Raw genomic sequence first — 22,251 nt, 5'->3', positions numbered from 1 at the left:
GCACATGATATGAAATGGACAGTTCAATTGAATGAAAGAATTGCAGACACAGTTTCACAGACAGAGGAACGCGGACCACACCAAAAGGCACGCGGTTCGCGCAGTTTACTGATTCACACAATGGTTTCTCTGAATGAACCGACGCGGTCCGCACTGTTTTGCGTTGCGGCCGCGTAACTTCAACGCGGACCGCATAGAGATGGACACGGACCGCACAGGTGAACTGCCAAAATGGTGACTTCTCTGAACTTTTCACACGCGGTCCGCACTGTTTTGATGCGCGGCTGCGCTGGACTCACGCGGACCCTATAGAAATGTCACGCGGACCGCATGTAGGCGATTCATCATCACACAACAAAAAAAAAAAACCACGCGGACCGCGCAAAAATGTTGTGCAGCCGCATAGGGCAGATTTAACTGAGGCGGAAATTTTTTTCTCTTTAAGTCCCATTTTGATCGGAATTTGACCCCTCAGTGTCCCTACTCAATTAATTACATGGATTTATGCCCCTAAGTCTCACTAAACAATAGAAATCCAAACTAACAGTCATTAAGAAGAAAAAATGAAAATAAGAAGTTATACTAGTAGAGAATAATGAGAAGAAACAAAAAATTAGGCTATGCATGAAATGAACAAGATTTGTTACCAGGGATTAGTGAAAAATCGACTAAATGAGCAGCGAGTGCGGATGAACAGTGAAAATTTAGAGCTCCAGATGAAAATTTGCGAAAAGGTTCAAATGAGGCCCAAGACTTCTATTTATAGAAAAACCCTGGGGCTTTCAGCTTACCTACCAGCGCGGCCACACAAAAATGGCCACGGTCCGCGCTGGTTTCTTTTAGTCACATTTTGACTACTCAGCCCACGCGGACCGCACTGCTTTGATGCGCGGCCACGTGGGAGTTTATCAGAGACTTGGTAATTCCAGCTTCTCACACGCGGACCGCACAGAAAGGGACGCGGACCGCGTTGAATTTTTTTCTGAGGATGAACTCACTACTGCTCAAGCCCACGCGGACCGCACTGCTTTGATGCGCGACCGCGTGGGACAATTTCTATGGATTGATCATTTTTTTTGTACGTCTTCCCTGCACTGGTTCAACAAAATCCCTGCAACACTTCACAAATTATCAGCTCAAAAATCCTACTCTACAACAGAAAAACAAAGAAAAGGAAAAATATATGGGTTGCCTCCCACGAAGCGCCTGATTTAACGTCGTGGCACGACGCATGTTACCATCACATTCATTTCAAATGAATGCGCGCCACCATGTGGCTGTCATCAATCTTTCCCAAATAATGCTTGACGCGATGCCCAATGACTCAGAAGACTTCACCATTTTTATTTTTGAGATCAATGGCACCAAAGGGAGTTATCCCAACCACTTCAAAAGGGCTGCTCCACTTGGACTTCAACTTGCCCGGAAATAACCTTAACCGGGAATTGAAAAGAAGAACCATATCACCCATATTGAATTCCTTCCCTCTGGTATACTTGTCATGAAGGTACTTCATCTTGTCCTTATACAAGGACGAGCTGGAGTAAGCATGAAACCTAAACTCATCAAGTTCATTCAATTGCTCCACCCGAAGATTTGCAGCTACATCCCATTCTAAGTTCAACTTTTTCAGCGCCCACATAGCTTTATGTTCCAATTCTACCGGAAGATGACAAGACTTCCCAAACACCAACCGATATGGTGACATACCAATCGGCGTCTTGAAAGCTGTACGATAAGCCCAAAGAGCATCATCCAACTTCTTCGACTAGTCAGTCCTATTTGCATTGACAGTTTTGGATAAAATACTCTTAATCTCACGGTTGGACACCTCAACTTGGCCACTCACTTGAGGATGATAAGGAGTGGTTACCTTGTGATTTACCCCATACTTGGCTAGCAGAGAGTCAAAAGCCCGGTTGCAAAAATGAGAACCCCCGTCACTAATTATGGCACGTGGAGTGCCAAACCTCGTGAAGATACTCTTTTTCAAAAATGCCACCACACTTCGAGCTTCATTATTTGGCAAAGTTATGGCCTCAACCCATTTCGACACATAGTCAACCGCTACCAAGATGTAAGTGTTGCCACAGGAACTTACAAATGGTCCCATAAAGTCTATCCCCCAAACATCAAAGATGTCAACCTCTAGAATTGTGTTAAGGGGCATCTTATCTTTTTTCGAAATCCCTCCGGCACGTTGGCATTCATCACATCTTTTCACAAAGTCACTGGCATCCTTGAACAACGAAGGCCAATAGAAACCACAGCTCAACACTTTAGACGTCGTCCTTGCCCCGCCATGATGGCCACCATAGGGCGAAGAGTGACAAGCTTCAACAATACTCAGTTGCTCATCTTCAGGAACACACCGGAGAATTACACCATCGGTGCAGATTTTAAAAAGATACGGCTCATCCCAATAGTAATCCAAGCAATCCCGCTTGAGCTTCTTCCTTTGGTTAGAAGAGAGCTCATACGGAACCACACCGGTAACAAGGTAATTGGCAATGTCGGCAAACCATGGCATGTCTAGCATTGAAACCGAGAGGAGTTGTTCATCCGGAAAAGCATCATTTATCTCAAGGCCGTCCAAAGGCCTCCCTTCCTCCTCCAATCGAGACAAGTGGTCCGCCACTTGGTTTTCACTACCTTTTCTATCAATGATCTCCAAATCAAATTCTTGAAGAAGAAGCACCCATCTCATTAACCTCGCTTTAGAATCTTTCTTCGTCATCAAATACCTAAGGGCGGCGTGATCGGTATGAATAATCACTTTGGCCCCCATAAGGTATGGGCGAAACTTCTCCATGGCAAAAACAATGGCAAGCAATTCCTTTTCGGTGACCGTATAGTTCCTTTGAGCTTCATTCATTGTCTTACTTGCGTAGTACACCGGATGGAACATCTTGTTGATTCTTTGGCCCAAAACCGCCCCCACCGCAACATCACTATCATCGCACATGAGCTCAAAGGGCAAGCTCCAATTTGGTGCGGTAATAATGGGGGTAGTCGTCAACTTTTGCTTTAGAAGCTCGAAAGCCTCCATACATTTCTCATCAAACACATATTTGGCATCTTTCTCAAGCAATTTACACAACGGGTTAACTACCTTAGAGAAGTCTTTGATGAATCTTCGGTAGAAACCCGCGTGTCCAAGAAAACTCCTCACCCCTTTGACAGAAGTAGGGGGAGGGAGCTTCGAGATAACCTCAATTTTCGCTTTATCAACCTCAATCCCTCTTTTTGAAATTTTGTGACCCAACACAATGCCTTATTCTACCATAAAATGACATTTCTCCCAATTGAGAACCAAGTTTGTATCTTCGCAGCGGACCAATACACGATCCAAGTTTTGCAAGCAATCACCGAAAGAGTCCCCGACCACACTAAAATCATCCATGAAGACCTCCAAAATGTCTTCCACCATATCGGTGAAGATTGCCATCATACATCGTTGGAAAGTCGCCGGTGCATTACATAACCCAAATGGCATTCGAGAGAAGGCGAATGTGCCATAAGGACATGTGAAAGTTGTCTTTTCTTGGTCTTCCGGGGCAATGAGAATTTGGTTATAGCCTGAATACCCATCCAGAAAACAATAGAAAGCCCGGCCTGCAAGACGATCAAGCATTTGGTCCAAGAACGGCAGTGGGAAATGATCCTTTCTAGTCACCTTGTTCAACTTCTGGTAGTCCATGCATACCCTCCAACCCGTCACAGTGCGAGTCGGAATAAATTTATTATTGTCATTAGTCACCACAGTCATTCCTCCCTTCTTTGGAACACATTGCACTGGAGAAGTCCACGAACTATCAGAAATTGGGTACACCACACCGGCGTCAAGCCACTTGATGACTTCCTTTTTAACCACCTCTTGCATGGCTTCATTGAGTCTCCTTTGATGTTCAAGAGACGTCCTAGCATCATCCTCCAATATTATCTTGTGCATGCAAAACGCGGGGCTAATACCCCGAATATCCGCCAAGGTCCATCCAATTGCCCGCTTGCGCTTTTGAAGAACCGCCAAAGTGGCTTCAACCTGCACGTTAGTCAAGCAAGAAGAAAGTATAACCGGCAAAGTAAAATTAGGACCAAGAAATTCATACCTGAGGTGAGGAGGAAGTGGTTTCAACTCCAACACCGGTGGCTCCTCAATAGATGGCTTGGTGGGAGGAGTTTTGCGATTTTCAAGATCAAGAGATAACTTCCTCGGTTCATAAGAATATGAGCCCATGCCATGTAATGCATTCACACACTCCACCCTTCTAGCATCATCATCAACATCCATGTTCAATAGCACGGCCTCAAGTGGGTCCTCAACATTAGCCATAGCGCTTGTGTCATCCACTATCACTGCCGTGACAATGTCAACAAACGAGCACACCTCGTTGCTATTTGGTTGCCTCATTGATTTGCATACGTGAAACACCACCTTTTCATCACCAACACGGAAGGTCAATTCTCCCGCTTCCACATCAACCAAGGCCTTTCCCGTAGCTAGGAAGGGCCTCCCAAGAATGATAGGCACCTCAAAATCCACTTCACAATCCAAGATCACGAAATCGGCTGGCAATATGAACTTATCAACACGAACAAGGACATCATCAATAATTCCCAAAGGCCACTTCATTGATCGGTCCGCCATTTGAAGCCTCATAGAAGTTGGACGAGGTTGTCCGATTCCCAAGGTCTTGAAGACCGAATATGGCATTAAATTGATACTTGCCCCCAAGTCGCAAAGGGCTTTTGCAAAGTCGGCACTTCCAATGGTACATGGGATAGTGAATGCGCCGGGATCCTCAAGTTTTGGAGCCATAGAATGCACAATTGCGCTCACTTGATGGGTCATCTTGATTGTCTCACACTCCATTGATCTCTTTTTTGTAACCAAATCTTTCATGAACTTTGTGTATCCCGACATTTGCTCGAGTGCCTCCACCAACGGTACATTGATAGTCAAACTCTTCATCATTTCAATAAATTTCTTAAATTGGTTGTTACCCTTTTTCTTGGCCAACCGTTGAGGGTAGGGCGGAGGAGGTCTAGGCAAGGGTGCCTTGGCTTTTGGCACCACCGGTTTGGGCATATCAATGACGTGTTCCCTAGACGGGTTCACGGCCTCTTGAGTCTCCTCCTCACCCTCATCAATTGCAATTCTCCCATCATCATTTGCACTTGGTTCGACAACATCCTCAACTACCAACGGAATCTCATCATTTTGCAACTCATCTTCATCTACCGGAACTCGGTTATCTCTTGAGGCATGCACATCACCGCCTCTTCCACTTCGTGTTGTCACTGCCATCACATGATTGTTGTGCCCTCCCTTGGGGTTTACTACCGTGTCACTTGGTAAAGCACCCTTTGGGCGAGTATTTAAAGATTGAGAGATTTGGCCTAATTGCACTTCCAAGTTCCTGATAGATGTGTTATGCGAAGCTAATTGGGCCTCGGAATCTTGACTTTTTTTCATCATTTGTTCGAACATGCTCTCTATTCGACTCATGTCATTGCCCGACGAACTCGACCCTTGAGATTGGAACGGAGGCGGGTTATTGGGCTGTTGATACATTGGGGACCTTTGATAGCCTTGCCCCCTATTACCTTGACCACCATTGTTGTTGTTCCAATTGTTGTTCCCGCTCCAATTTCCTTGATTCCCAGAATTATTGTTCCCCCAATTGCCTCCTTGATTGTTGTTGTAATTCCAATTGCCGCCTTGTTTATTGCCCCAATTACCTTAGGGTCTCCATTGTTGATTCCCTTGGTTGCCTCTATTCCCTTGGTAGTTGTTGACATATTGGACTTCCTCACTTTGGTCATCAAAACCTTCATTCGAATACCCACCACCATCATTGTTGTTGTCATATTGTTCACAATTACCTTGAGGTTGTTGTCCTCTTTGCCTCCTTTTCAACATAGAAACACCTTCCATTGCATTGAATTGGTGCGGGTTTTGGACTTGTTTCAATTGCGCCTTTGCTAATTGATTCATAGTTGTTGTAAGTTTGGCTATCGCTTGGCCATGATCGTGCAATTCCTTGTGCAAATGGATGACCGTGGGGTCACCTTGTGGAACGTTTGCTCGGCTTTGCCATGCCGAAGAGGTGTCGGCCATTTCATCAAGTACATCACATGCCTCTTGGTAAGAAAGTTTCATAAAATTCCCTCCGGCCAATTGGTTCACAATGCATTGATTTGTGGTGTTGATGCCCCGACAAAAAGTTTGTTGAATCATAGCCTCGGTCATGTCGTTATTAGGGCACTCCTTCACCATTGTTCTATATATTTCCCATATTTCATGCAAAGGTTCTGTTGGCTCCTGCTTGAAAGCTAGAATTTCATCCCGAAGAGCCACCATATGACTTGGAGAGAAGAACTTGGCAATAAATTTGTCCGCCAATTCATCCCATATTGTGATAGAATGATTGGGGAGCCTTTCTAACCAATCCAATGCTTTACCCTTAAGAGAGAACGGGAAAAGCCTCAATCTCAACGCGTCCTTGGACACGTTTGTCTGCTTGCTACCCCAACAAGTATCCACGAACCCCTTCAAGTGCTTGTAGGCATTTTGATCGGAGGCACCCGTGAAATAACCTCGTTGCTCGAGCAAGGTCAGCATAACATTTGTGATTTGAAAGTTCCCCGCCCGGATTCGGGGAGGAACAATAGCGCTGGCGTATCCTTGATTTGGTAGAACTCTGGGAGCCACTCTCGGCGGTTGCGGAGGAGGGTCTGGAATGTTGTTGTTCTCATTTGCATTTATATTGACATTCCGGCCTCTCCGTGGAAGTTGAGGTAAGACCTCATCTTGTTCTAGATCTTCTACCTCCTCCCCCGCTATCACATTGCCGAGAGGGTCATTTGTATTAAGAGCCATGGTACCTGATTGATCAATACACAAAATTAGTGAATAAAAAGGAAAGAGAAGCAAAACACAATACTATCTACACAGATAGTCAACACCATAAAGTTCCCCGGCAACGGCGCCAAAAAGTGATCACAGCAGACTCAACCTAAGGATGAGTGGGCGCTAATACCTTTACCCAATAGCGATATCGGGGTCGATTTTCCACTAGGAACTTCAAATTGGAGTCGAGTATTTGTATGGTCTAGGATAGTGTTTTAGCTCATAATTGATCTTCTAACATTTTTGGTTTTCTTTTGTTTAAGAGCTATAATTTATCAACTACAGTTGTAAAACTAGGTTATGCTAAAATTACGATTCTAAATTGTATGCAAGATAGATAAAAGCACTAGGGATGCAACATTTACCTAGGTGGTCCACTAACGGGTAGAAATTCCTAATGCCAGAATGATAAATATGGGGCTTATGCTATAACCGTTGCACCTTTTACACCCACTCTCACACCTCTTGGTAGAGAGAGTGATTTTTCCCAATTGACTCTCTCGAGACCAATCGGGGTAGGCTAATTTGCCCAAGCAACTTATGGTTCAAGTTGGGTAATTACTCTCTCGAGGTCTAACCCGTTAATTGGGACTACCATTCTCATGGGTCCATCCTGATTCCTTGTTGGAGTTAATCTTGAGGTCATAGACTCTCTTTATCAAGGAGAGTCAAGACCCACTAAGCTAGACTTAGTGTTTGCAACCACCAAATCTTAGTGAAAACTTAAGATTAATCCAAATAGCAAACACCCACATCATTCATGCACTAAACAATCACACCCATCAATTTCCCACACTAGGGTTGAGCCACAACCCTAGCTAATGGGTTTAGCTAGACATAGTAGTAACAAAAATCAAAGAAATAATAGATGAAATTGACATAATAGTTAACTACAATGTTAATCTACTTGATTCCCCTTTAAAACTAGAAGAAATGGCCCAAAATAGGCTGATAATAGGGTAACACGAGTTCATTTGCTCTCTACTCTCGAACCGCCTTCCTCAAAAACTACGTGCTAAAAAGTAAAATGTTCTATTTATACTTCACAGGAAAAACCGGACAAAAATACCCCTGAGGGTCTGGCGCGGCCCGCGCACAAATGACGCGCGGCCGCATAGAGCTCTGGGTCTTCATTACTTGCATCTGGTACTGGGGGGCGCGGACCGCACAAAAGTGACGTGCGGCCGCGTTGGAACTAGGTGCGGACAGCGCGAGAAGAGGCGCGGACCGCGCAACTTATCTTAAAAATATCATGGCCTCTGAACTTTCCTGCGCGGCCGCATGGCAAAACAGTGCGGTCCGCGCAGGTTGAACTTGGATATGCCTAGCTTTTGAACTCTCTTGTGCGGCCGCGTGACAGAACAGTGCGGACTGCGCAGGGCCTTTTGATCCCCCTTTTCAGTTGTCTCTTGACACTCGGCAGATTTCACTCCTTTTTTGAGCCGATCTTTAGTATTTGTCATCTTGTCACTCAAACCTACAATCAAGTGTCATTTGTAAGCATTTTGGGACTATTATATGGCAATAAATGCACAAAGCTCAGGTAAGAATGGGTATAAAAAACATGCAGAAATCGTAGTTATCAGCTGCGTAGGCAGTTTGAGTGGTTGCGTCAAGGGGAGATGACCGTGTTGCAGTATGAGTTGAGGTTCTCTAAGTTGGCTTGTCATGCCATCTAGTTGGTCCCGACAGATAGAGCGAGGATTAGGAGGTTTGTTGATGGTCTTACTTATCAGCTCCGTATTCTCATGACTAGGGAGAGGGTGATTGGTGCTACTTTCAAGGAGTTTGTGGATATTTCCCATGAGATTGAGTATGTTCATCGCCAAGAGCGAGAGGAGAGGGAGGCCAAGAGGCCTCGAGGATCTGGTAGTTACAGTGGTACTCCTTCGAGAGGTCAGTTTCAGCACGGCAGAGGCCATCCATTTAGGCATGCTTAGCCAGCTCGCCCAGGTTATCGTGGGGCATCTTTGGGTCATGGTTATCATGGTTCTCAGTAAGGCCAGTCATCACTTAGTGCCCTTCTAACTCAGAGTTCATCTCGTTCTCCATCAGTTCAAGGCTCTTCTATGCCGAGTGCATCTGCTAGTCACTCCAGTGCAAGGGGTTCCCTTCAGTCCCCTTCTCCAGCACTTGGGAGTTTTTTTGAGTGTGGTGAGATAGGTCAGATGTGGAGGCAGTGTCCTCATCGTTTTGCTAGTTCATCCCAGCAGAGGGTTCAGTCATCGGCTTCAACGCCAGTTACTTCATCACCACCCATTCCGCCAGCTAGGGGTGGAGATCAGTTAGCCAGGGGTTGCCCCAGAGGGGGAGGTCGATCAGGGGGCAGTCAGGCTCGTTTCTATGCATTCCCAAGCAGACTCGATGCTATTGCTTTAAATGTTGTTATTACAGGTATTGTTTTAGTCTGCCACAGAGATGCCTCTGTATTATTTGATCCTGGTTCCATCTTTTCTTATGTGTCATCATACTTTGCTCGTTATTTGGGTAAGCCCCGTGAGTTTTTTGCTTTACCTGTTCATGTATCTACCCCAGTGGGCGATACTGTTGTTGTAGACCGTGTGTACCGGTCGTGTGTGGTGACTATTGGGGGTCTGGAGACCCGAGTGGATCTATTACTACTGAGCATGGTGGATTTTGATGTCATTTTGGGCATGGATTGGTTATCTCCGGGTCGTGCTATTCTGGACTGTCATGCTAAGACAGTCACATTGGCTATGCCGGGTGTGCCACGGATTGAGTGGCGAGGTATGACTGATTATGTTCCTAGTAGAGTAATCTCTTTCTTAAAGGCCCAGCGTATGGTTGGGAAGGGTTATCTCTCGTATCTAGCATTTGTGAGGGATGTCGGAGTTGAGACTCCCAGTAATGATTCTCTTACAGTTGTGAGGGATTTTACTGATGTGTTTCCCTCAGACCTGTCGAGCATGCCACCGGACAGGGATATTGATTTTGGTATTGACCTGGTGCCAGGCACTCAGCCTATTTCTATTCCGTCATATCGTATGGCACTAGCGGAGTTGAAGGAGTTAAAGGAGCAGCTTCAGGAACTCCTTGATAAGGGGATCATTCGGCCTAGTGTGTCACCTTGGGGTGTGCCTGTTCTATTTGTGAAGAAGAAGGATGGCACAATGAGAATGTGCATTGATTATAGGCAATTGAACAAGGTAACAATTAAGAACAAGTATTCTTTGCCTCGTATTGATGATTTATTCGACCAACTTTAGAGAGTGAGGGTGTTATCCAAGATTGATCTTCGTTCGGGTTATCGCTAGTTGAAGATCAAGGATTCAGATATCCTTAAGACTGCTTTCAGGACACGATATGTTCATTATGAGTTCTTGGTGATGTCTTTTGGGCTGACCAATTCCCCAGCAGCGTTTATGCATTTGATGAACAACGTGTTCCGGCCTTATCTCAATTCTTTTGTCATAGTCTTCATTGATGATATTCTGGTGTATTCGCGTAGTCAGGAGGAGCACGCAGAGCATTTGAGAGTTGTGTTACAGAGATTGAGGGAGGAGAAACTTTATGCAAAGTTCTCCAAGTGTGAGTTTTGGCTCAATTCAGTGGCTTTCTTGGGGCACGTGGTGTATAGCGAGGGTATTCAGGTTGATCCGAAGAAGATAAAGGCGGTTCAGAGTTGGCCCAGACCGTCCTCAGCCACAGAGATTTGTAGCTTTCTTGGTTTGGCAGGCTATTATCGTCGGTTTGATCAGGGATTCTCATCTATCGCATTGCCCTTGACCAAGTTGACTCAGAAGGGTGCTTCATTTGTATGGTCGGACGAGTGTGAGGAGAGCTTTCAGAAGCTCAAGACAGCTTTGACCACAACTCCAGTATTGATTTTGCCATCAGCTTCAGGTTTATATACCGTGTATTATGATGCTTTGAGAGTTGGGATTAGTTGTGTATTGATGCAGGAGGGTATAGTTATTTCTTATACTTCTCGGCAGTTAAAGCCCCATGAGAAGAACTACCCCGTTCATGATTTGGAGTTGGCTGCCATAGTTCACGCGTTGAAAATTTGGAGACATTACTTATATGGTGTGTCTTGTGAGGTGTTTACTGATCATCGTAGCCTCCAGCACTTGTTCAAATAGAAGGATCTCAATTTGAGGCAGCGGAGGTGGTTGCAGTTGCTTAAGGATTATGATATCACTATATTATACCATCCGGGAAAGGCCAATGTGATAGCCGATGCTTTGAGCTGAAAGGCAGTGAGTATGGGGAGTTTGGCATATATTCCAGTTGGGGAGAAACCTCTTACATTTGATGTTCAGGCCTTGGCCAATCGGTTCGTGAGGTTAGATATTTCGAAGCCTAGTCGGGTATTGGCTTGTGTGGTTTCTCGGTCTTCTTTATATGATCGTATCAGAGAGCGCTAGTATGATGATCCGCATTTGCTTGTCCTTAGGGACAGAGTTCAGCATGATGATGCTAAAGATGTGACCATTAGTGATGATGGGGTGTTGAGGATGCATGGCCGGATTTGTGTGCCCAATGTGGATGGGCTTCGGGAGTTGATTCTGGAGGAGGCTCACAGCTCGCGGTATTCTATTCATCCGAGTGTCGCGAAGATGTATCAGGATTTGAGGCAGCATTATTGGTGGAGAAGAATGAAGAAGGATATTGTGGGATTTGTATCTCGGTGTCTCAATCGTCAGCAGGTGAAATATGAGCATCAGAGACCGGGTGGTTTGCTTCAGCAGATGGATATTCCTGAGTGGAAGTGGGAGAGGATCACTATGTACTTTGTTGTTGGGACTTACACGGACTTTGAAGAAGTTCGATGCCATTTGGGTGATTGTGGATTGACTGACCAAGTCCGCGCACTTCATTCCTGTGTGTACTACCTATTCTTTAGAGCAGTTGGCAGGGATTTATATCCGAGAGATTGTTCGTTTGCATGGTGTTCCGGTTTCCATCATTTCGGATAGAGGTACTCAGTTTACTTCGCAGGTTTGGAGGGCCGTGCAGAGAGAGTTGGGTACTCAGGTTGAGTTGAGCACAACTTTTCATCCTCAAATAGACGGGTAGTCTGAGCGTACTATTTAGATATTGGATTACATGTTGCGTGCTTGTGTCATTGATTTTGGAGGATCATGGGATGAGTTTCTACTGCTTGCAGAGTTTACTTATAGTAACAGCTACTAGTCGAGTATTCAGATGGCTCCATATGAGGCCTTGTATGGGAGACGGTGTAGATCTCCAATTGGTTGGTTTGAGCCCGGTGAGGCTAGGCAATTGGGGACCGAGTTGGTGCAGTATGCTTTGGATAAGGTGAAGGTGATTCAGGAGAGGCTTCATACAGCGCAGTCGAGGAAAAAGAGTTATGCTGATAGGAAGGTTTGAGATGTGTCCTACATGGTTGGTGAGAAGGTTCTATTGAAGGTTTCACCCATGAAGGGTGTTATGAGGTTTGGGAAGAAAGGGAAATTGAGTCCTCAGTTCATTGGGCCTTTTGAGGTGCTTTGGAGGATTGGGGAGGTGGCTTATGAGCTTGCTTTGCCACCCAGCTTGTTGTGTGTGCATCCGGTATTTCATGTTTCTATGCTCCGAAAGTATATTGGGGATCCATCTTATGTGTTGGATTTCAACACGGCTCAGTTGGATGATGATTTGACCTATGATGTGGAGCCAGTCGCTATTTTGGGTCGTCAGGTTCAGAAGTTGAGGTCAAAGGATATAGTTTCGGTGAAAGTGTAGTGGAAAGATCGGCCCGTGGAGGAGGCCACCAGGGAGAACGAGTGGGAGATGCGGACCAGATATCCTCACCTATTTGAGGCTTCAGGTATGTTTCTTGACTCGTTCGAGGACGAACGTTTGTTTAAGTTGGGGAGGATATGATGACCCTGCCAGTCATTTCATGAGTTACCGCTCCGTTTCCCCTATTTCTACTTTTTTATGCTTCGTTATCTGTGTTTTGTGGTATCGGGTTGGTCAGATCGAATCCAGAATGATTTTGGTAAGATTTGAGACACTTGGTCTCTTTTAAGGAAGTTTAAGTTGGAAAAGTCAGCAGGATGTTGACTTATGTGCTAGAAGGCTCGGATGTGAGTTCCGATGGTTCGGTTAGCTTCGGGAGGTGATTTATGACTTAGGAGCGTGACCGGAATGGGTTTTTGAGGTTCGGAGTAGATTTAGGCTTGAATTGGCGAAGTTAAGATTTTGGCGATTTCCGGTTGATAGACGAGATTTTGATATATGGGTCGGAATGGAATTTTGAGAGTTGCAGTAGTTTTGTTGTGTCATTTGGGATGTGTGTGTAAAATTTCAGGTCATTCGGACATGGTTTGGTTAGGTTTTTGATCAAAAGCGTATTTCGGAAGATTTTAGAAACTTAGGCTTGAATCCGATGTGTTTTGGGTGATTTGATGTTGTTTGAGGTGTTTTGATGATTGGAACAAGTTTGAATGAGGTTTTAGGATGTGTTGGTGCCTTTGGTTGAGGTCCCGGGGTCCTCGGGTGAGTTTCGGGTGGTCAATCGGATCATTTTGGAGTTTAGAAAATTGCAGAAAAATCTGTTTAGCTGTTGCAGGGATTTTACCCTTCGCGTTCGCGAGTGGAGCCTCGCATTCAAGAAGAGGTAGTTGAGGAAGGCAAGTATTAAGTCTTTGCGTTCGTGAGAAGGACTTCGCATTCGCGGAGGGCTGGGAAGTGGTACATTGCATTCGCGAGAAGCTCTTCACGATCGCGTAGAGGAATTTGGGTCAGATGAGTTTGAGGTCAAGTGTTCATCGCGTTCGCGGAAGATTGAGTGCGTTCGTGATGGGTAAGGTAGAAGAAGCATCGCGTTCGCGATGGTCGTGTCGCGTTCACATAGAGGAAAAGTTGGTCAAAGTGAGTTTATGTTTCGCGAACGCAAGGGTTTGACCGCGTTCGCGAAGAAGGAAATTAAGGCCTGGGCGGAATGCTTTTAACTCGTCTTGTCCGCAATTTTGGGGCTCATTTCCTCCATATTTGGCCATTTTGGGAGATTTTTAAAGGATATTGAAGAGGGATTCAAGGATAATCGTTGGGAGGTAAGATTTTCGGACTTAAAACTCGATTATTATGTGAATTCTACGTAGAAAATCATGGAAACTTAAGCTAAAAATGTAAGAACTAGGGCTTGGAATTTTGGACTTATGATTGGGGATTTGTAGGACAATTTGGGGTCAAATTTGAGAACTTTTGATATGTATGAACTCATGGGGAGATAAGGTATCTATTGATGTGAAATTTTCTGAATTCCGAGACGCGAGCGCAGGGGTCGGGTTTTGGTAATCTCGGGATTTGTGCCCTTTATTGATTGTTTTCACTTAGGCTTTGTTTCCTTAGCATATTTTGACGTCCTCGTTCTGATTTTGGATAGATTCGATGCGCGTGGAGGCCGATTTGAGGGGCAAAGGCGTCGCGAGCTAGAGATTTAGCCGGTTCGAGGTGAGTAATTATTGTAAATGATGTCCTAAGGGTTTGAAACCCCGGATTGCACATCGTAGTGCTATATTGAGGTGAGGCACATACTTGATGACAAGCATGGGGTCATGTACTATTAGGGATTGCGACTTGGTCCGTCCCGGTTGATGATTTTACTGTGTATTTGACTGAATCTTATTTGCTATCATCATGATTTGAGTTGAATGCCATATTTGGGCTTCGTGCCAACTATTTGAACCCTTTGGGGATTTTTATTACAAATTCCTCACTGTTTTGATTCATTACTTGAACTCAGTCATGTTGTTTTCCACCGTTTTACTACTCAGTCATGTTTACTCAGTTTTAAAACCTAAATGATATTTTAAATGATGTTTGGGTTGAGAAATACTGTTTTACTATTGCCCGAGGGGCTTGTGAGTATTTTTGATTGAGTAAGGCCGATGGCCTAGTTGTGAGGAAACACTGATACTGATTTGAGGTCGAGGGCCTGAGATATATACGCCATGAGTGGCTTGATTGATATGAGGCCGAGGGGCTAGTTTTGATGCCACGAGATGACTTGTTATTGCGCTTGGGCCATAAGGGGCCCCTCCAGAAGTCTGCACACCCCCAGTGAGCGCGGGTACCCATTGTGATGTGAGATTGAGCCCGAGGGGCTGATACTGATCTGAGATGTTGCCCGAGGAGCGGATTTGTTGATACTGTGCCTGAGGGGCGAACCTCTATTTGTTTACTTTATCTTAATTATCTGTCAAATTACTTGTTTACTGGTTGAAAGAGGATTTTACTTGATTTTTCCTAGTTTTACTGATTTTAAGTGATTTTACTGCTTCGTTATAGAATGTCTTGCGCTTTATGTGTTTTCTTACTTTCAGTCGTTATTTACATTTGTTACTCACTGAGTTGGAGTACTCACTTTACTCCCTGCACCCCTGTGTGCAGATTCAGGCGTAGCTGGTCCCGCTCTCGAGTGCTGATTCATTCCAGCTTCATGCGGATCAAGGAGTCTTTAGGTAGCTGTTAGCATTCCCAGCCTGAAGCTCCTCCCTATCTATTTCCTTTATGTTCTTAGTTCAGTATTTAAAACTGTGTAGTTACATTTGAGGATTCAGTATTGTTAGATGCTCGTGACTTGTGACACCCCGGTTAGGGCTGTGTCGGGTTGTATTTCCGTAATTTATTATTATTAAAGCATGTTTTAGACTGCTTTTATATTGTTTAACTGCTTTAAAAAGTGAATTGGGTTTAGTTGGTTGGCCTTGTCTTCACGAGAGGCGCCATCACAACCGGGTTCGGGTTTAGGGTCGTGACAAAGGATCTCTAAGGCAGGAATATTTATCCACTCTTACGGTAAAAAGGAATAAAAGAATCGAAAAGTAGACATAAGTTCCAGGAAGTAAAAGAAGCAATGTGAAAAACGTACGAGGTACCCAGTTAATGAAAATTATCGGTATTTTCAACTCAGGTAGAGAGATATAAGCATTTTGAGTTACCTTCAATAGTAACGGAGGTATGTACAAATGGTCACGCCCATTCATGTTATGCCCTATGGGGGTCAACAAAAGTAGTATAAGAGAAAGACGAGATATCAGGATCTGGCTGGGGTTAGAGTAACCCAAAATGATGGATGGATTTTTTTTTGAGTTAGTTGACATTTCGCAAGGACATTACAAAGGTGCTAATATATATCCTTTTGAGACACCCAGATGATGCACTCTAAAATAGTACAGCTAGATATGAGTGCTACAAAGATAAGCACTGGAAGCCTGGAAAGTATAAATATTATCTTAGTATGGCTCCCATCCCTAGTAGAGAGATAATGCTAGGCAACCCAAAGAGCCAGTGGATGGAGCAAAGGGGAGCTAAAAGAAAAGAATATTTGGTTAAAGTTTTCAAAATAAAGTGATAGACAAAAATGTTAGCATGAAACGAGAAGAGAGCTAATGAAGCATTAAGAGTAAGATGTGATACATGGATGACAATAGTAGATAAAGAAAAATGATAGCATTACAGAGTCTATAGTCAAGTGAAGGGAAAAACGAGAGGTGACAGGCCTTGAGACAACAAAAGAGTATAGGCCATAAAGTCATATCCTCACTTCGAAAAATAAGTTCGTGACTCCAACGCAACTACCGGAAGGAAAAGTTAGACCCTAGAATAATAGAAACTAGTATGGGCTGGTGAACAAGATAAACCAAACATGAATTAGGGAATGAGTTATTTGATAATAGTCAGCATCATGAGAATTTCATATTGTATCCCAGCAATAATAGAACGGACAATAGAAGAAGATTCATAAGAAATTTAGAGAATGGTCATTCAGAAAGATACTTTCCTAAAGCATGCAATGTGAGTAAAGTTATGCTTAAGGGACTGTATGTGCCAGTTATACTAAGTGTCACCATCGCGAGTAAGGAATTTTGTTATGCTTGGTATAGAAGGATTACCGCAAGGCGAGTAAGGGTCATCGATGATGTGAAAAGACGCCAAAGATAAAGAGGTAAAATATCTATAGGTAGATCGTCGTAGCTCTAAATCTTAGTACTTTCCTAAAGGGGGGAATATGGAGTGATGTGGCATGAAATCGAATTAAGTAGTTCTAGTAATCATGGAATGGTAAAGGACGAATGCGGTAAAAAAACAAAAAAGGAATGAGATTACACTTATTCAGCTCCTACATATATGCTACGATTCCAGAACATTAAGCAAGCTCGATGCCAAGAAAAGGAAGTAAGGGTTCCGACCCGGGATGTTATTGATAAATAAAGAACAGCGCAAGATGTAAGTTAAGACAAAGGAAATAACCTAAGAAAGATTATACGGAGTATTGATATGAGAATCGACCAACGAGTAGTTAGTAGTTGATTCTGGAAGAGTCTAGTTATGGCTAGACAAAGGTTACAGATAAATTAACAGATCATGCAAAATAAACAGAGTGAACCCCAACATGGGGGGTTCAGTCTTGCAGATATGACATCGGAACCCTTTAGAAATATTCAGATAGGATTTGGGGTAGTTAAAGGTATCGTATGATTATTATAGAAATAAAAGAGAATGCCATCGGGAAGGCAGACAAAATATCAGTTCAGAAGCAACCCTACAAGTATAAGGGCGTGGAGGTAAGTAACTACGGATAATTATAGGCAAGAGAGGACATCAAAAGGTCAGTCGAATATAAGATGAAATAAGCTTACAGCTTTAAAAGAGTCAGAGGATCCTCCCGAAGTACTACAATGAACGACTAACTGAGGAACTAAGGAAGAAGGCTTCAACCTAAGCACAGTAACCTAAAGAGGAAATGGTCGTGTAAACAACAGTCTCACAACAACATTGTAAGCACTCCAAAAGAAAGTAGCACCTACCGTGGCTAGTGAACGGGAAGTAAAATCAAAAGGAATATTCGAGATAATATGAGTTGCACAAAAACTCCGGCATGTGTGAGAACTAAGATAAGCTAAGTATGCACGCGACAAGGGGGCAGAAAGACCAGGAAAAGTGAAAGCTTACGTTAAAGAAATCTAAGAAGGAACGAAAGGAATTATTCGATCAATGATCCCGAGTTAGTTACGTTATGAACACACTTAAGAGTTTGGAGTATAAGCCATGCAACATATATGTTGACAATCATACAGTCGTAGAAGACACCGGTATAAGTAAAAAGAAAGAATTGAGTCCAGGTTATAGACAAAGGATTGAATTGTTAGAAGATCGTATCCTGAATATTCCATAGCGCCCATGGAGGGCTAAAGTAATACCACGAGTTGCAAATCGGAAGATGGCTTAAGCCTATATAAAGGCTGATCAGAAGAAAGAGGAAACTAAAGAGTTACTTCAACAAAGTAAATCAGGAGTCTGATTATTGCACCCACAAAATTATAGAAATCGTGATTGAGAATATTGTAGAATTACTCTTAATATAAAAGGTACAGGAGAGATAGTACAACAATCATATTCTATAACGGCTCTACGATAAAGCTAGTTAGAAAAATACCAGCCTCATAAGAATTCAGTATGGAGCTCCCACCAGATTGTATAGGCGCCATAGGTTCGAGTATTATAATAGAGCTTCAAATGGTGGACGTGATTTATACCTGTGTGGGAGAGAGTTTATGAAAGAGAGATAGAAGAATGTGAGGTGGTATTTTAAAGTAAGTAAGGTAAAGATGAACAACGTATGAAATACTCAAGTATAGAATGATGAGAGTGGTCCATACTTCAGGTAAAAGACTAGAAGCATTGGGATTCAATATCCAGGAATGATAGCAACATCGTCAGTGGAATACTTTCCAGCTTATGGTTTTTAAGTACCGAAAGGTCTAATTAGAGAGTAAAAGAAGAGTTAGAGATGATGATATGTCTCGCTTGATGTTCCAGAAAATCATAAGGGAATCGATCGCAAGATAGAGTATTATAGAACGACAAGGTTTTAGAAAGTCAAGAGTAAGGATAAGAAGAAGGCAAGTGAGAAGGTGACAAAAATGGATAAATCCTCGAGACTAAGCCCATGAAAGCAAAGGAGCTGATGGTTCCTCTAAGTTATAGAAAGCTCAATATAGTCTGAATGAACTCAAAAGAGTCTAAGACTAGTATCATTTAGAAGAGATGGGATGCTGCCCTGATAGTAGAATGAAAGGGTAATTGCAATAGATAAAGGATGACATTTAGGCCTTCGATTGAGTTATAATTTGAAAAGAAAAGGGGGGATTTCATGAGTTGTACGGGATTAGAACAACCCCCAAAGGATGAATCACATTGGGATACTATGAAATACAGTTATGGAAGTATAGTATCACCCCCAGGTTGATCAGTCTAATTATTTCAGATATCCTCCGATGAGACGTAAGCCTTAGTGACAATGTATTATGTAAGAGGTTTCAAGTTATCTGTAGTAGATTGCATATCAACATTAAGGTGAATCAACAATGGGTGGATAAAAGTCACAAAGTATGAGGTGAGATTAGGCACTCATACAAGGAAAAAGTTGTACAAGCTACATGATAGAAGGTAGCAAGAGTTACGAGATTAGAAGAATTCCGATCATAGACCATGGTGTGAGAAAGAGGCTTAAAAGGGGGAAAGCCTTGGCCTTTGGAATTATGGCAAGGAAAGTACTAAAGTATTCGGAAGACATAAGCTATGAGAATGATAAGTGCATCAGTCAATATTCAAAGACGAATGTTCCAAAGGAGGGAATGATGTTACACCCCAGGTTTTCGTACGTAAAAGTACACCATAAGTAAATTGATGAAAGCTCCAAAATGAGATATTACATCTCGCATTTTCGTACGTTAAAGTTTTGTCGTAAGTTAATCAACATAAGTTCGGTAATGAGATTATTTTGAAATTATAAGCATTATGCTATTTTAAACACGTGATGAGTAAATTCGTGAAGGAGAAAGGGTAAGCAAATCAAAGGAAATGAATTTCGTCAAAGTTTGATATTTTGGGATAAAATACGGCCCGAGCTAAAGTACCCGATATTTATGGACTAGTACCATACAAGGTACCATATGGCCATGATAGTAAGGTATATAAGGTATGTTAAAAGTGGGAAGTATTTTAAGTAATTTGAGATAATTCTTAATTACGTGGGTAATTGGTTAATTATTGATTTAATTGAAGATTAACCATGTAATTAAGGATTTGCGGATAATTGTAGGTGGGACAAAGACCCCTCCATGTGGCATCAAGTAAATTGGGATTTGAGATAACTTGACTTTGGGCAATCTATTAAGATAACACATGGAAAGAGAGGGCTTAATAGCTATCCCTACACTTGTCTTGAAATAATAACAAATCCATTTGGTAAGTAGGTTCACAAAATGCCAAGCCAAGAATTCTTATCTTGAATGAATTTCAAGGCTCCACTTCGTAAGTGGTTTATACAAATACAAGCCAATAATTCTTATCTTGAATGAAATTCAAGAATCCACTTCGTAAGTGGCTTATACAAATACAATCCAAGAATTCTTATCTTGAGTAAAATTCAAGAATCTACTTTGTAAGGGGGTTATACAAATACAAGCCAAAGAACTCTTATCTTGAATGATTACTAAGTTCATTCGACAAATGAATTATACAAAATAGAAAGCCAAGGACGATAGTCACTCCATATTATACGCAATGGGATTTTCGATTCTAAGGGAGTACGGTGTAATCCTTCTCAAGAATATCACACAGATTTTTCCCTACTCTAGGTATGTTAAGGCTATCCCTTCTTTTTTTTTGGCATGATCCAAATAATATAAATGAAACGAGCAAAATACGCAACTTTCATAAATGACTCTATTCATAGAAATAATAGGGGTGTCTATATTCTTAGTTCCCCATGTGAATTACTTTTATATCTTGTATTCATGGGTCTCAGAAAAATACATATTTGATAAAGTTTATTCGAAAGACATATTGATTTTTATGGCATTCCGAAAAAAATCTTATTAACGTATTTCTTATGCATTTCATGCATTTATACATGAACATTGACCTATGATCAGATGGCGTTATATACACGTATATATGTATATTATATTTATATGGGATTTGGGAAAGGTTACGGCGTTATATACGTACCACCACCTGATCAACTGGTATACGTTAACAAAATATACGAGAGCAGTTAAGCATTAGTCAGGCTTATTTGTTTGTTTCAGATAGGATAGTCAAGTGGGGTGATTTTGATAATTTTTACAAATTGTGGTGTGTAAATTATATTTCATAATTTCGGGAAAAAATACATCCAAATACATTGCAAAAGTTATAACCAAACACAACTTCGCGTTCAAATCAAATTTTAGTGAAATTCCAACAACAACAATAGAAGATCAAACGTAATCCAAGAAGTGAAGTCTTGGGAGGGTAATGTGTACGCAGACCTTATCCCTACCTTGTGAAAGCAGGGGACAAAGTGTAGCAATAGCCACTTTTTAAGCTTGCTATTTAAAATATATCCATAATTTATAATGTACTTAAAGATTAGTCAGTTCACCCAAACTTCAGGATTATTAAGTATCCTGAATTTGGAAACTCAAGACTTAATATCCTGAATTTTTGAGCTGTTAATTTGAAATTTAGGACTAAGTGTCATGAATTTCTAAACTATTAATTTAAAATTCATGACACAAGATTCGAACTTCTGGACAAAATTTTCGAACTTTAGGAAATGATGCCTTGGAGTTTGAATTTTGAGGTTTAATCTCTAGGACTTCAGGACTAAGTAAATTTGGAAATTCAGGACTTAGTGCCTTAAATTTTTGAGCCGATAATTTGAAATACAAGACTAAATATCATTAATTTTTGAACTACTAATTTAAAATTTAGGACATACAATTCGAACTTTTGAACACAATTTTCGAACTTTGGACACGATGTCCTGAAGTTTGAATTTTTAGGTTTAAACTCTAGGACGTCGTGTCCTGAAGTTTGAGCGAAATTGGTCAATCTTTAAATACATTATAAACTGTAGATATATTTTAATTAACATGCTTAAAAGTAGCTACCTGGTATCATTTCCAAAAGACAGAGGCGTTGTTTCCGATACTCTCGGCTCAGTAAAGAAAGGCAGCCCGGTGCACTAAGCTCCTGCTATGCGTAGGGGTTCGGGAAATTGCCAGACCACAAGGACTATAGTATGCAGTTTTACCTTGCATTTCTGCAAAAGCATGTTTGGATGGCTCGAACCCGTGACTATCTAGAGGGTGTTTGGATTGACTTTTAAGCTGGTCAAAACAGCTTTAAGCTCTTTTTAGCTTTTTTCGGTGTTTGACAAAGTTAAAAAAATGCTTAAAATAACTTAAAAACTGCTTAAAACAAGCCAAAAGCAATAAGTTGGGCAACCCAACTTAAGCTAATCCCAACTTATTCCTTTTTAATCTGAAAAGTCACTTTTTTTAAGTCAATCCAAACGGGCTCCTAATCAC

At 42.2% G+C, this 22,251-nt stretch overlaps 1 protein-coding gene across 1 annotated transcript; it reads right to left on the bottom strand.

Annotated features, from left to right (window-relative positions):
- Positions 1–1,324: 1,324 nt before the first annotated feature.
- On the bottom strand, positions 1,325–1,642 carry LOC138870804 (uncharacterized). Its single transcript, XM_070148644.1, has one exon. The coding sequence runs from the start codon at positions 1,640–1,642 to the stop codon at positions 1,325–1,327; it is 318 nt and encodes a 105-aa protein (XP_070004745.1).
- Positions 1,643–22,251: the final 20,609 nt, after the last annotated feature.

This window comes from Nicotiana sylvestris, chromosome 6 (genome assembly GCF_000393655.2).
Source record: "Nicotiana sylvestris chromosome 6, ASM39365v2, whole genome shotgun sequence".
In the NCBI taxonomy this organism is placed as follows: domain Eukaryota; kingdom Viridiplantae; phylum Streptophyta; class Magnoliopsida; order Solanales; family Solanaceae; genus Nicotiana; species Nicotiana sylvestris.
Note: the sequence above shows the minus strand (reverse complement) of the source record. Positions and strands in the feature narration are given on the sequence as shown.